Source organism: Melanostigma gelatinosum (genome assembly GCF_949748355.1).
Source record: "Melanostigma gelatinosum genome assembly, chromosome: 2".
NCBI classification, from domain to species: Eukaryota; Metazoa; Chordata; class Actinopteri; order Perciformes; family Zoarcidae; genus Melanostigma; species Melanostigma gelatinosum.
In genome coordinates, this window is record NC_136635.1 from 24,222,315 (window position 1) to 24,235,009 (window position 12,695).

Sequence of the window (12,695 nt, forward strand, 5' to 3'; positions counted from 1 at the left end):
ACAGCCTTTTTCTTTTAATACATCAGTTTTCATTGCTCCATCTGATGTCCATAAAAGTACTGCAAAGAATATATGTTTGTCCGTGCAGAAAATGTCTGTTTTTATTATTGGGATCATGACTTTCATTAAAGTAGATACAGGACATCATTTTGCTTGTTACGGCCCATTTTTGTGGAGCAGCTTTTATCGACGATACATTGATGGCATGTCTCAGCACACAGTGTCCCAGTTGTCTGTATCCATGCATGCAGCATTTTTTGTGTGTTTTTCCGACATCGCCACACCGCTGATCCTGTACACAGTCTCTCATCTGCATTATGAGTCGTATTCTATGGTAGTTAATTGAGCCCAGAGGCAGTTGGTTTCAATGAGGGCTCCTGTGCTTTTCTGGCAAAAACAGGAGAAAAAGAGACCTCTAGAGAAGGCAGCGCTCTGTCGAGAGGCAAACAGAGCAGAACTCCTGCCGTGTTCATTAGCTGTCATTGATCAGCGATTCAGTGGCTGCGCAACTCCTACCACAGCTCACATATTACCAGTTTCATCTCTTATGAAACGAATATGAAGGTAAGAAAGAGGAGCCAGCGCAGCATTCTCCTCGTTTATATTTTATTTTTCAATGTACTATTTTGATGTGAATGGATGTTTGCCACGGTTCTCATCAACGGTATATGCAGAGACTGCTGTGCAGCACACTTGTCCATTCTACAGTTTTCTGATATCAATATGAGCTACTATATTCAGTTATTGGCTTCCCTCGGAGGCTATCATCGCTGCAGCCTCTTCCGTCACACGAGATGTACTGTAGAATGAGGCTGCAAGGTATAAAAATGCTGATAAATGTCTCAGACAAAAGCATAAATCATGCAGAGATCACAGATACTGGAATACTGAGTCAAACTCCACTTCAAGACACCTCCCTGAGAGGCCAACATAAGTGTCCTGTCTGACATCATCAGTGTCTGCAGGGCCTCACCTGACACATACAGCAGAGAGGAACTGGAGGAGCCTACCTCTCCTCGTCTAAAAGACTCACATCCCATCTTTCATACAGCTGCAGCACGCTTTTAATTCAGACTAGTGTTCTTCTTTCAAATTTCACTCCATTTAACCCCTTTTTGACGTGTCCCCATCCTTTGAGAAAAGACTGCCCGTATGCATGCTGCACTTAAAACTATAACAAAGTAAACCCTGAGCTATTACTGCAAACGACTATAACAACGGGACATATTCTCCAAAGCTGAAGGGAATATATAGGGGCAAATTAAATCAATATTTCACGCTGCTTAAAGAGCTGGGAAAGGGCTATTATGTATCACTAACTGCACCGATAGGGCCTCTCTTTAAAAAGGGAAAAAAATGAATCTCTCATTGGAATTCATCAAAAGTCACCAGGCAGATAACAGGGATCGTACATGCTGCTCCTCATTTCTTTATTCTCTTAATGTCCCTCCCTTTGCAAATTTACTCATTTGCAGCAATCTATGTCTAGGCCAAGGTTCTGCACAATATTATTCTCTGTTGACCCTTTACGCATAAAAGAAACTAACAAGAACATTGGAAATTATGAACAAAAGTTTGAGCAGCCCAATGCAGAAGTTGTAAGGTTTCTCTCGACGATGTTACTTCAAAGACATTCCTCTGTTTAGTCAGTTGAGTCAGCTGTGCGATGTGACGCACTGACTCCAGTGCCCAAAGAACAACAGCACTATTCAACACTGTGGTTACGCAACAATCATTGAGTGTCCTTCCACTGGGGAATGCAAACTAAAACTAGAAGGAGAACTTTGGAAAATAACCAGCTGACTCACTCAGTGGTGAGTATGAAGAGGAAGATACATTTGTGCAACCAACCATCTGCGAACAGGGGGAAGTTGCATTCACTCAACAGGACGACTTCTACTAATCTCTAAGTTCCCTGGGCCACAAAGTTGCCATAATGATCAGTATGTAGTATTTATGATTGCACACAGCAAGTATGAGCCACTAACGATGGCTACAATCTACAAAGATATTGAGTGCGCTGCAGTTAGCCATTTACTATGTTATCTGTGCTGGGCTGCCAGTAATGAAACAATAAAAGTTTGAGTGGCCGGAACATAAGTCACGAATGAACAAATGCATCGATGTGGCAAATGTTTATGAAACCAAAGTGCCGCCTCACCCTCAAACGACTTAATTAAATGCAGAGCCTGGCTCTATTAAATAAGATATGCTGCACTCTGCATAAATGCATTAATCGATAGAAAAGCCGCCATACAAATAGTAGAAAAATTGATCCAGGATGATTCAGCAGCAGAGAGGTCGAGGGGTTTGCAGGATATTACCTCGCAATAACAGTCTCCGTGAAGGTCAGTGGATACTACAGCAAAGACAAATGTCCTCTCTTCGACTCCTGCTGGCCAGACTTTATTTTGGCTAGTTACAGGAAATTACTTTCTGCACCTTCCCTCACCTTCTACACATTCTGCATGCTGTGGCTTTACGGCAATCACCAGTCAGGGTATCATAAAAACAAGCTGTAACTGTCCAACTGTGTTGTAATAAAAAGTATTCACACAAGTGACACCAAACTGCTGGTTATTAAAAGTAAGACTTAGAGGAACAGTGAACAGATACAGTGTAGGTCCATACTGTAACTGTGACTCTTAAAAACAGCGGCGGGGACTTCTAGTACAGGTTTTCCTTAGTGGCAGAATACATTTCAAATTGTAACAAATAACAGGAATTATTTACTAATAACTAAACTTATCAAATTGTGTCTCATTTTCTGACAAATGACAGAGCAGCTACACCATCCTGTTATCACTCCAGGGCCGTTGTGACAAAAACTTCCAACATTATCTTTTTAAATCAAAATTGATGGAGCGCCTCTAAAATATCTCTAAAAATATCAGCAACCATGTCACAACAACAACAATTACACAGATATTTTGCTTTTCAGAAAAAAAAAGCTTTGAACACAAAAATATCCCCTTCCCTCCTGACTCAAGCCCTTTGTTGGTTACAGCAATGTAGCTTCCCCAAAAATAGCTTGAGGTTTTTGTGCTTTCCTGGCCTATAGACGTCCATGTGGTGGGTCCAGGGAGGGATATAGTGTCTGACACAGGCTGGTGAACATGTGCCCAGCAGGAGGTACCACAGAGAGGGAGTTGCAGTGAAGTCAGGAAAAGGCATGGACGCATCTCTCATCAAGTACTCCAGAGATGCCGTACAGCATGTGGTATTATATCATTTGATGACTCCATGTAATGTGGCTGTACCGAGGAGGTTTACTCTCGGTCTTGTCACACCATTTCTTAGATTACATCACGATTCTCCACAGGTCCTTCAGGGAAAATCCAGTTACTAATCCGTTTGTCTGTGTTCCCAGTTATCAACACTCGTCCTTCTTTCAGGTCGTTTATCTGGGTCATCTACTAATACAGAACAAGTCACAGTTCAAATCAAGCAGGTCAGTTACAGTACCAGTACCCAGTCGGAGCGCACTCCTGTCTGCCTCTTCAGCATGGGACAGTCCAATAACAGCAAAAATGCAAAAAAAGTGATCATTAATAAGAAATAGGAAATCTATCCATGTCAACAAGCAACATCAACAGGACATTTGAGATTAGTTTCTCACCTTCCTTCAGGCACCGTCTTCTACTGTGTGAGAAGAGGAGCTGTCCATGGTACTGAATGCCTGGTCACAGTACATATGAAGAGCTCTGAGGAATATATATTCGTCTGTAAAATATGCTTTATGTTGCTACTGTTGTTGGACATCCAACTCCATCTGTCACTCAAACCCAGCGAGGCATTCACATTAACTCGGCTCCTGGACTGTGTCAATGCCATCAGAGACTGGACGGCAGAAAACTGCCTGCAACTCAACGACTCTAAGACGGAGGTCCTAGTTATTGCTCCAGAGGAGTTTGTACCCATGATCAGGCAGATTATTAGTCCACTCTCCTCTGCTGCCCATTGCGCAATCTTGGGATTTTCTTTGATCGATCCATGTCATTTGACCCTCATGTTAAGCAGCTGTCCAGGTCATGTTTCTTCCATCTAAGAAATATCAGTAAACTGAGATCTGTATTATCAACACCTGAATTAGAAATTATCATACACACATTTATCTCTTCACGCATTGACTACTGCAACTCACTTTTCACATCACTCAGTGTATCTGCTCTTAACCGTCTGCAGGTCATCCAAAATGCTGCCGCCAGATTACTCACCAGGACAAATCGACGGTCTCACATCACCCCCGTACTCCGATCTCTCCACTGGCTTCCTGTAGCATCTAGGATACACTTTAAAATTCTCACCATCACTTACAGAGCACTTCACGGTCAGGCTCCGGCTTATGTAGCTGATCTACTTCGCCCCTATTCACCCGGCCGCACTCTCAGGTCAAACGCTCTAGGTCTTCTGTCAGTCCCACGCACACGATTTAAGAGCCGTGGTGACCGAGCCTTTGAGGCAGTGGCCCCGAGGCTCTGGAATGCTCTGCCTGCAACTCTGCACCTCGCAGATACTGTGGATACTTTTAAAAGCCAGCTCAAAACCCACCTGTTTAGGCTGGCGTTTGTGTAAAAGTAAACCCATGTCCTAGACCTGCTCTTAAAATATGTTTTACAGTTTTATTTTAGTTTTTTATTATTATTATTTTTTTTTTTTTTAATTTTCTCTGTGTAGATAATTTATTGACCCTTGGGTCACATTGTGTTTTTTTATGCTTTTAAATGTCTGCTCTGTTAAGCACTTTGTGATACGCCTGTCTGTGAAAAGCGCTATATGAATAAAATTCATTCATTCATTCATACTATGGGGGACATTGTTATACTTCGCTATGTTTCTTTAGATATCGGTTTGTATTGAAGTGTCCCTCAACCAATAGTGCTTTAACCAACACATGTATTTATAAGCTACTGGCAGCTACAGGTGTGGCTTAGGTGTGTGTGAGACGACATAGAGAGGCGACTGCTCATTCAAACAATGCTGCAATAGCATCACTTATATCACAACTGGATAGTACTTCTTCATTGAAAGAAGTGCAAAGAACGACATTGAATGCTTTTCTCTTATATTATCGCGCAAGTTCCACAGTAAATATTTCTCTCCTCCAATGCTGGCTACATTTGACTGAGATTTGCTTGTAAATGTAATGTGCCAGAGTGGCCAAACATCCATAAAAAACATGCTATTAAAATTATGATGTTAGGCTTTTACTGTGTACACCAAAATGAACTGCCACAGCTCTTCACAAGCTAAAGTTGGCAGATTGAAAACATCACGAGGATGACACAGAATATGCACAGTTTCAGACAGAACAAAATAGAAAGACACGACTCACACCTTGAATGTTTACCATTAATCAGACTCTTACAGTGGCTTTGAGTAGGGCAGGGAATTTGTGTTTGCATGCCTGATAGAAATGAAATAGATTTGTCATATCAGTCAGTGACCCTGTGATTCCTGAAATCAAAATGTCAAGACTTCACATATCCCCCACTGTCTGCCGAATTAATGCAGCCGAGCCTCATTACAGCAGCACTTACCCATAACCTACAGAGGCACTGTGTCCTCCAGAGCATTACTGCTGAGAAAACCAGGCAATTGGGATAAGCAGAAAAAAAAGCGTACTGAGCGACACAGAGTTGTACTTAAAGACACATTTAGACATATTTGAACCGTACTCACCTCTATTCTCTCTGCCTTAGCTGTTCAGTAGTGTCATGGCTGAAACAGAGGAAAACAAGCAAGAATGAATACTTGAGCTCAAAATATTGTGTCATTGAAGGATCTGTGAGAAATACAATGACAGTAAAGTGGTCGTGCAAATCATTCTCTAATATCTCCGACTACTCCATTAACTGGAGTAAATCATCCATCCTTCCATTAGATAGTAACAGTTGGGATGGGGCAGCCCACACACCACCTATCCCTTTCTGCACAGGTGCCATCACGTATTTGGGAATACATATTTCCCCCAGGCTGTCAGAGCTGTTCACACTCAACTTCACTCCATTACTTAAAACAATAAAGGACGACCTCCTCCGCTGGATGAACCTACCATTGTCACTCATGGGCAGAATAGCTACAGTTAAAATGACAATACTTCCTAAAATAAATTACCGATTCACAATGATACCATCTCAACCCACCCACTCCTGGTTCAAGTCGCTTGACTCAATCGTTACTCAATTCTACTGGAAAAATAAAACACCAAGAATTAAACTGGCCACTCTACAAAAACCAAAAACACAAGGAGGACTTGTAGCTCCACATTTTTTTCACTACTCTCTAGCAAATAAACTTCAGTACATTCTTAAATGGATCCACCCCAGCCAATCAGACAACACATGGTTAGATATAGAACAGACAGTTTGTGAGGACATTCAGATTTCTGACCTACCATTTTTAAGCCAATCTATCAAACGCCATCCTTGTTTCAAAATACTAACAACAGCAGAAACTCTGACAGCCTGGTGGAAATTCCACAAACTTTTTTTCCCTCCATCTCAAAAGGCTCAAGGACATTCTCACACACACACACACGCACACATACACACACACTGACTATATGATATTTGCTGGCTTTTATCCCACTGTTCTTGTCATCCTCTTGTTGTGATGTCTATGTATTGTCTTAATATTGTCTCGTGTTTTTCAATAAAAAATTTATAAAAAATAAAATAAAAAAAGTGGTCGTGCCAGCGTCAACGTAACTTTGTCTGTTGCCTAAGCATCATTACAGGCTCGGTAGTTGTTATTGTGTCCCCTCCTCCTCCTCTGCTCCATCTCTGTGCACCAACCTTGCCATGGCTAACAGGAAGCAGAGGGCACATCGCTTTATTTAATTAGTCACAGCAGCTGAGTGCTCATGTGGAACCAAACAGGGGAGGCAGATTGGGGTAGTGAGATGGATAGGCACTCTCCCACCGGGCCTTGGCTGTGCTGTCAGAGGAGCGTAGATTACATGACAGAAGGGGGAATGGGGGGTGCGGGGGGGAGGTGGATGGCAGGAGGATGTAAATGGCATCTGTACAGGGGGATCATCCCAGGAAAAGAATTGCCTTCACTCCTAAAGTACCCCAGTGTTCTCACAAAAGCAGTTACTTTTGTCTGATATGCAAACCAGCCAGCAGTGGGTTTGGCCCGTTGTTGTGATGAACAGCACTGAGTGGTTTGACTGCTTTTATTAACTGTGACAACATTCATTATTCCAAATGATTTAGGAGCTGCTATTTTTCTTCTATCTCGTCTGACAATGATCGGTTGGCCTTTTCCTCACGGACCGGCAGATAACCTCTGAGAGGTTGCAAAAGTAGCTCAGTGTGCAGCACATCTTCGATGAGCTCCTTCCCAAGCTCAAAGCAAAGGACGGAGAAAAAGGGAGAGAAGAAAGTTTCTCAGCAACTGACAATCTCCTTTTGGAATCAAAGCCTTTGTCATGTTCAAGGTGGGAAATAAGAGAAAGAAGCAACCACAGGAAATAAGACTGTACATAACTTGATCTTCAACACCATCTCTCAGGGTTCACCCTTGGAGACAACACAAACATGTAGCTTATGCTATGGTGCTGAACCAGCAAGGAACATGAGTGCAGTGCTTGAGTGGTACGTGTGTGCAACTACCAAGCAATGGTGTGCTGGGAGCTTTTTTAATTAGTGCTCTTGAAGTTATCCAGTGACCCACATCTAATAATGAAGGCAACATGAATGCTCTATTTACATATCTTTAGTCGGTAATGTGTGACCGCTGGGAGAGCCCAGTGGCTGAATATGTGCTGGCAGTGAAAAAAAGGGAGGGCATGTCAAGCAGAGCTGCCTGGGGGCTGCTTTCCAAGGCCCTCTCAATTCAAACTGAAGTAATGTGGAATGGTGTGTTATTGACCTGCAGGTCTGTCAAACTGGGTTATGTTGTAAGAATACTTTATGCACCTTTTTAATAAGCCTTGGGCTTGTAAAGCCATGTGTCTAGAGCGTTTTTTAAGTACGCATTTATAACTCAACCACCTGCAATCTATACTGTGTGGCTTGGATTGGGCTGTAAATGTACGTCAATACACTATTAAGAAAAACAAACTCACTTAAAAGGTGCCCTGTGGAGTTTTTTTTTGCAAACACACAAAACATTAAATTTCTCGCCAAAACCCATTGTGTGTATCCTTGAGGTTCAGCAAACATGTTGAGTGCATTTCCCTCCACATTTACGAAGCCAATGTTAACAAAATATCTTAAATAGTGCATGCACTGTTTACATCCATCAGTGTGTTCATCAGCATATGCTTTCTTTCTACTTTTAATGCATACTGCATTAACTAATCTGTACTGCATCCATTGTACGAATTGCATTCAATTGGGACAAACTACATCATAACGTTGCACCTCAAACTTTGACTCTCTAGCTCATATATCCACTACACAGAGGATTGTGGGTCAGAACAGCCTCAAAAGCATGCTGCAAAATGTGACCAGATGCAGTCCAGGACATCCTGGTATTTTTGGCATAACCATGTTTTGCGGGAATCTATTTCGGCACATTACCACCAACTGCCAGTGGACCAGTATAAAACCTGCAGGATGCGAATTGAGTGGCCAGCAAATAAAGAAAACGGGACCCGCGTGTAAAATCATTGCGCTGCTTGTGGTCAAAAACAACCATGTTTGGCAAAAACAAATCCATTACATTCATTTATTTTGTTGTTACTGGTTGCCTACAATTATCCAATTCCCTACCATGCTGTGTTTATGGATAAATGGACAGACTATAATTAAACTGTAACCACTAAAAGTAATTTACCCATTCATACACTGACCCATCACAACTGTCTAACCGTTGAAACCCATTCATTCACCGCCTACGGGAGACATTTGGGGTTAAGTGTCTTGCCCAAGGACACATCGAAAAAGTATTGAACCGCCGACCCTCTGACTGAAGGACGACGCGACCACTGAGCCACAGTCGCCCAAACATCACCGCCATACTCTGTTCTGAAATATTTAACAAGGCACTCCATTCACACGCGATGCGACACTTTGATTCCCATGAGAGAGGGGATATTATGTTCCTCACACATTAAGGTGCTGTATTTCCATTACAATGTGAATAACTCAATAGACAGGACAGAGAGTGGGATATAATAAGCACAGAGGTGACTTTGACTCTGGTACAGCGGTCATTGTTTCTGGCTGTCTGCTCAAAAGTCACCTTTCCACAGCCTTCGCAAGCTAGCTTCTTAAAATCATTTAGGCCAATGAGCTACTGGGCTTGAAGCTTTAATACGATTTAGCAACTGTCATCCATCTTTTCAGTGGTGGCCTTTGCATGAAGGAACCGTAATATGGTAAAGAGTGTGGCTTCCTCGTGCTATCGAGCTTCATACGGCCCGCTATTCCCTAACCTTCCACCTTCATGGGACTTTGCTCAAGAAGGGTTAAGAAAACAGTTTTTTCGCGTGAAGCTCCCTTTTCAGAGGGCGTGTCAAATTCTCCTTTCAGACAATTCTTTGTCTATGAAAGAACTGGGTCACTGACTCACCCTCTCTTCCAGGGCCTCGTTGCTAAGGCCTGACTCCTTAGAGTCTAGGATTTAGGGAGACAGGGGCTAGTGCACACAAACTAAAGCCAGCTTCTAACAGGAGGAGCTGCACGAGTGACTGCAGCCCCCTCATGCTCAGATTATTGAACACATTTCAGACAGAAGGTGGGTAGGTGAGGGATGAAGCCAGCAAGAACTGTACACACTGCACATCCCTGCATGTGGATGTAGATGAGTGTATAGCACATAGACTGTATATCGCCATGTTGGCTTTTTGCAACCAGAAGTGACACAAAAGGGTTTTAGCTAAGTACAACCCAATCCTAAATCAGACATTTTTAAGGCAACCAAGTAGAGTACAATTAACTTTCATGAACTGAAAACACACAGAGAAAGGTATAAAGTGATAAGACGGAAATAAACGGACATGTCAATCAAAAGTTAGCCACGCCCTAAAGCAATACCCGCTTCAATTATACTCTAAATTGGACAATTACTTACAAAATGAACATGAATTAAAGGCTTGAAACTAGCGATTGACACAATCATACTTTTTTTCACAACCAGAAGAGTTGCCCACTGCTCGCTATTAGTTAGAATGCAAGTTTAAGACAATTCCGTATAGTCTTCATTTTTCAGACCTGGAAGTAGCTGCCTGGTATAACGGTGCTTCTTTCTGTGTGTGGTGTGTGTCCCCCTTTGCATGTGTAGACCTGTCAGTGTGTGTGAAGGGGTTGCTCTTGGCTTTAGCACCTGCAAATAAATCCAGAGTTTGAGCTCCACTCTTTGTTAAACATTTGCCTCTGCTGTAAAGGCAACAAAAGGTTCCTACCCAATTGCAAATGAATGAGCCCAGGTCCCTAGTTATCACTAGTTATTGTTCAAATCAGGCTGGCTTTGAAAGGGGAGGCATGCTCTCCTCTGGACAGCTCATTAAGATAACACACAAACGTGGCTCCCCCGTCATCCTGGGTTTATTAAAGTGGGACTCATTTCAGCTCCTTTGTCTCGTGCAAGAACCTCTGCCTTTGTCAGTGAATTGAAGCCAGATGGCAAAACAAAGCTTCCTGTCTGTAGTGCTTACAGCGTGATCTCCGAAGGCAGAATCATGCGCTTGATTTCACCAGCTCACCACCCACAACGTCCACCTGGCTCAACCAGGTGCATGGACGAAGACGAGAGGCGGAGGCAGCGAAGGTGGCTGCCTTCTCGCTGGAGCACAGGCATACTACAGTCTCCCAGCATTGTTCTCCTTTGCCCCGTTAACGAAAGCTGAAGTATTTATGCCTTGTTTCCATTGCATGGTTTGGCTGGACTCAACTGGTACCGGGTCCTTTTTGTCGATTTCGTTTTCCACTGCGGGTAGTACCCCCTCAACGTAGGTGACGTCATCGTCAACGCAACATTCGTCCCTTCGTCGGCGACCAAACAGAGGACCGTCTGAACTTCCTCTATGCTTTTTGCGTTTTGCATTGCATTCTCGAAAAATTGTTCGAGTGAATATAAAAAAATGACAGTCACTATTGATGGTTGCTTGGCTATTTAAAAATGCCGGGTTTGTACAGGATGTCCCATGCTGCGCTCGAGATGAGTCTCTCCAACCAATCAGTGGCTTGCAGTGTTTTCACTCCATCTTCTGGCATCGGCTCAGCTCAAACAGAACCGAAAACGGAGAACCACGGCCGAGGTGACAACACAAAAAAACACCAGGTACGAGCCACTACTTTTGCAAATGGAAAACCGAAAAATAAAAAGCGGTTCCATGTGAGTCCAGTTGAATAGAGCTGTGCCGTAGCATGCAGTGGAAATGCAGCACAAGTCTCACCAGTGTGTGTGTGTGTGTGGGATGGCTGACCCCACTCCTGGCTGCACGGATCTCTCTGAAACATTCATGAGCGAGGCATTAGAGAGTGAAAGTCATTGTCCCCCTTCACTCAGAGACTCTCCTTCACCTCTCAGCTTATTAAAATCGCATGGTATTAACTTTACCGTTCACAGAAAGGCTAAATAATTCAATCAGACTATAGACGGAGTCAAATGAATGACTCTAATGACATTAATGCTTGAGGGAGAACTGTGAGGGGCAGCCACCGAGGCTGGGCAGGCAGAAGAAGCTTGCCCTGCTTGCTAATAGCTAAATTAATTCTGGGCTCATACTCTCAACACAGAAAAGGAAGCACACCAGCATCATGGAAAGCAAAAGATGAATGATGACAGAAAAACGATAACTTATTTTAAAGTGAAAGGAATCTCCTGAAATCCCTCTGACCGTACCTCTCATTGTGAGGATGTCAGCATGCAGCATGACATGAACATTGAGCTGGAAGCACCACTCTGGTTTAGTAAAGCCTCACAGTGTGGCTGTATACTTTGAACAGTCTATTCTATACAGCTCCTTCTGGCCATTGCCTTTGCGGAGTGATTCCAACTAGTTTGTTTCGAAAGAATAGGCACTTGCCAAACTCCGTGTAGCATTAAGTGGTGCAAGAACTGTCAGAGTGGTTGTCTGTCCATTCGGCTGGATGATTCATCGTAACAATCCAAAAGAAACTCGTGACAATAATATGCACAACACATTTCAGTCAGGACAATTGCAAAATCAATCGGGCTCGGTAAACAGGATCATTTGAGTGCAGGACACGGCAGCACCATTGCTGGCATTTTGTGGAACTTGTTACCATTAAATTTATAGACAAGATAGATTTCACTGTTATAGCTGTAGCTTTCGGGGAACCTATAATGTAAAACAGCTTGTTGGCATCACTAAATTAGTGCGCCCGTCTCCCTGTCTCTGCTGTAAACACACACACACACAGAATGGAAGAGTTATGCCACTGGGTTGCTGTGTTGAATGGATCTCGAGCCTGGAGCTGGTTTTCACGTGCACACATTCTTCATCAGAGTTCCTTCACACTTAAACAAACTTAACATTCAGATACTTGTTCTGTTGGGTCCCTACCATCCTGCCACCTGGACTTCTTTTTAAAGAAGACAGGCTAAACTGTGTATGTGGAAGTGTGTGTGTGTGTGTGTGTGTGTGTGTGTGTGTAGGGGGGTTGTTTGATATCTATTCAACTTAAATACTTTGCACAGTACATCGAAATGCATTTTTATAAAAAAAAAAAAAGAATTCTGGATCAAGCGTGAGATTTTGCATGTGTACAGTTCAT

The 12,695-nt window shown here is 43.0% G+C and overlaps 1 protein-coding gene across 2 annotated transcripts in view; it reads right to left on the bottom strand.

Annotated features, from left to right (window-relative positions):
- The window catches only part of cd276 (CD276 molecule), a 62,725-nt gene that overhangs the window by 5,660 nt on the left and 44,370 nt on the right, over positions 1-12,695 (bottom strand). For both annotated transcript variants that reach the window (XR_013772600.1, XM_079283899.1), the window contains exon 7: positions 5,683-5,721. Coding sequence is in view for 1 of the 2 variants with exons in the window: in XM_079283899.1 (XP_079140025.1) it covers positions 5,699-5,721 (23 nt within the window). In the remaining variant the exon portion in view is untranslated. The remainder of the gene's footprint in view (positions 1-5,682; positions 5,722-12,695) is intronic.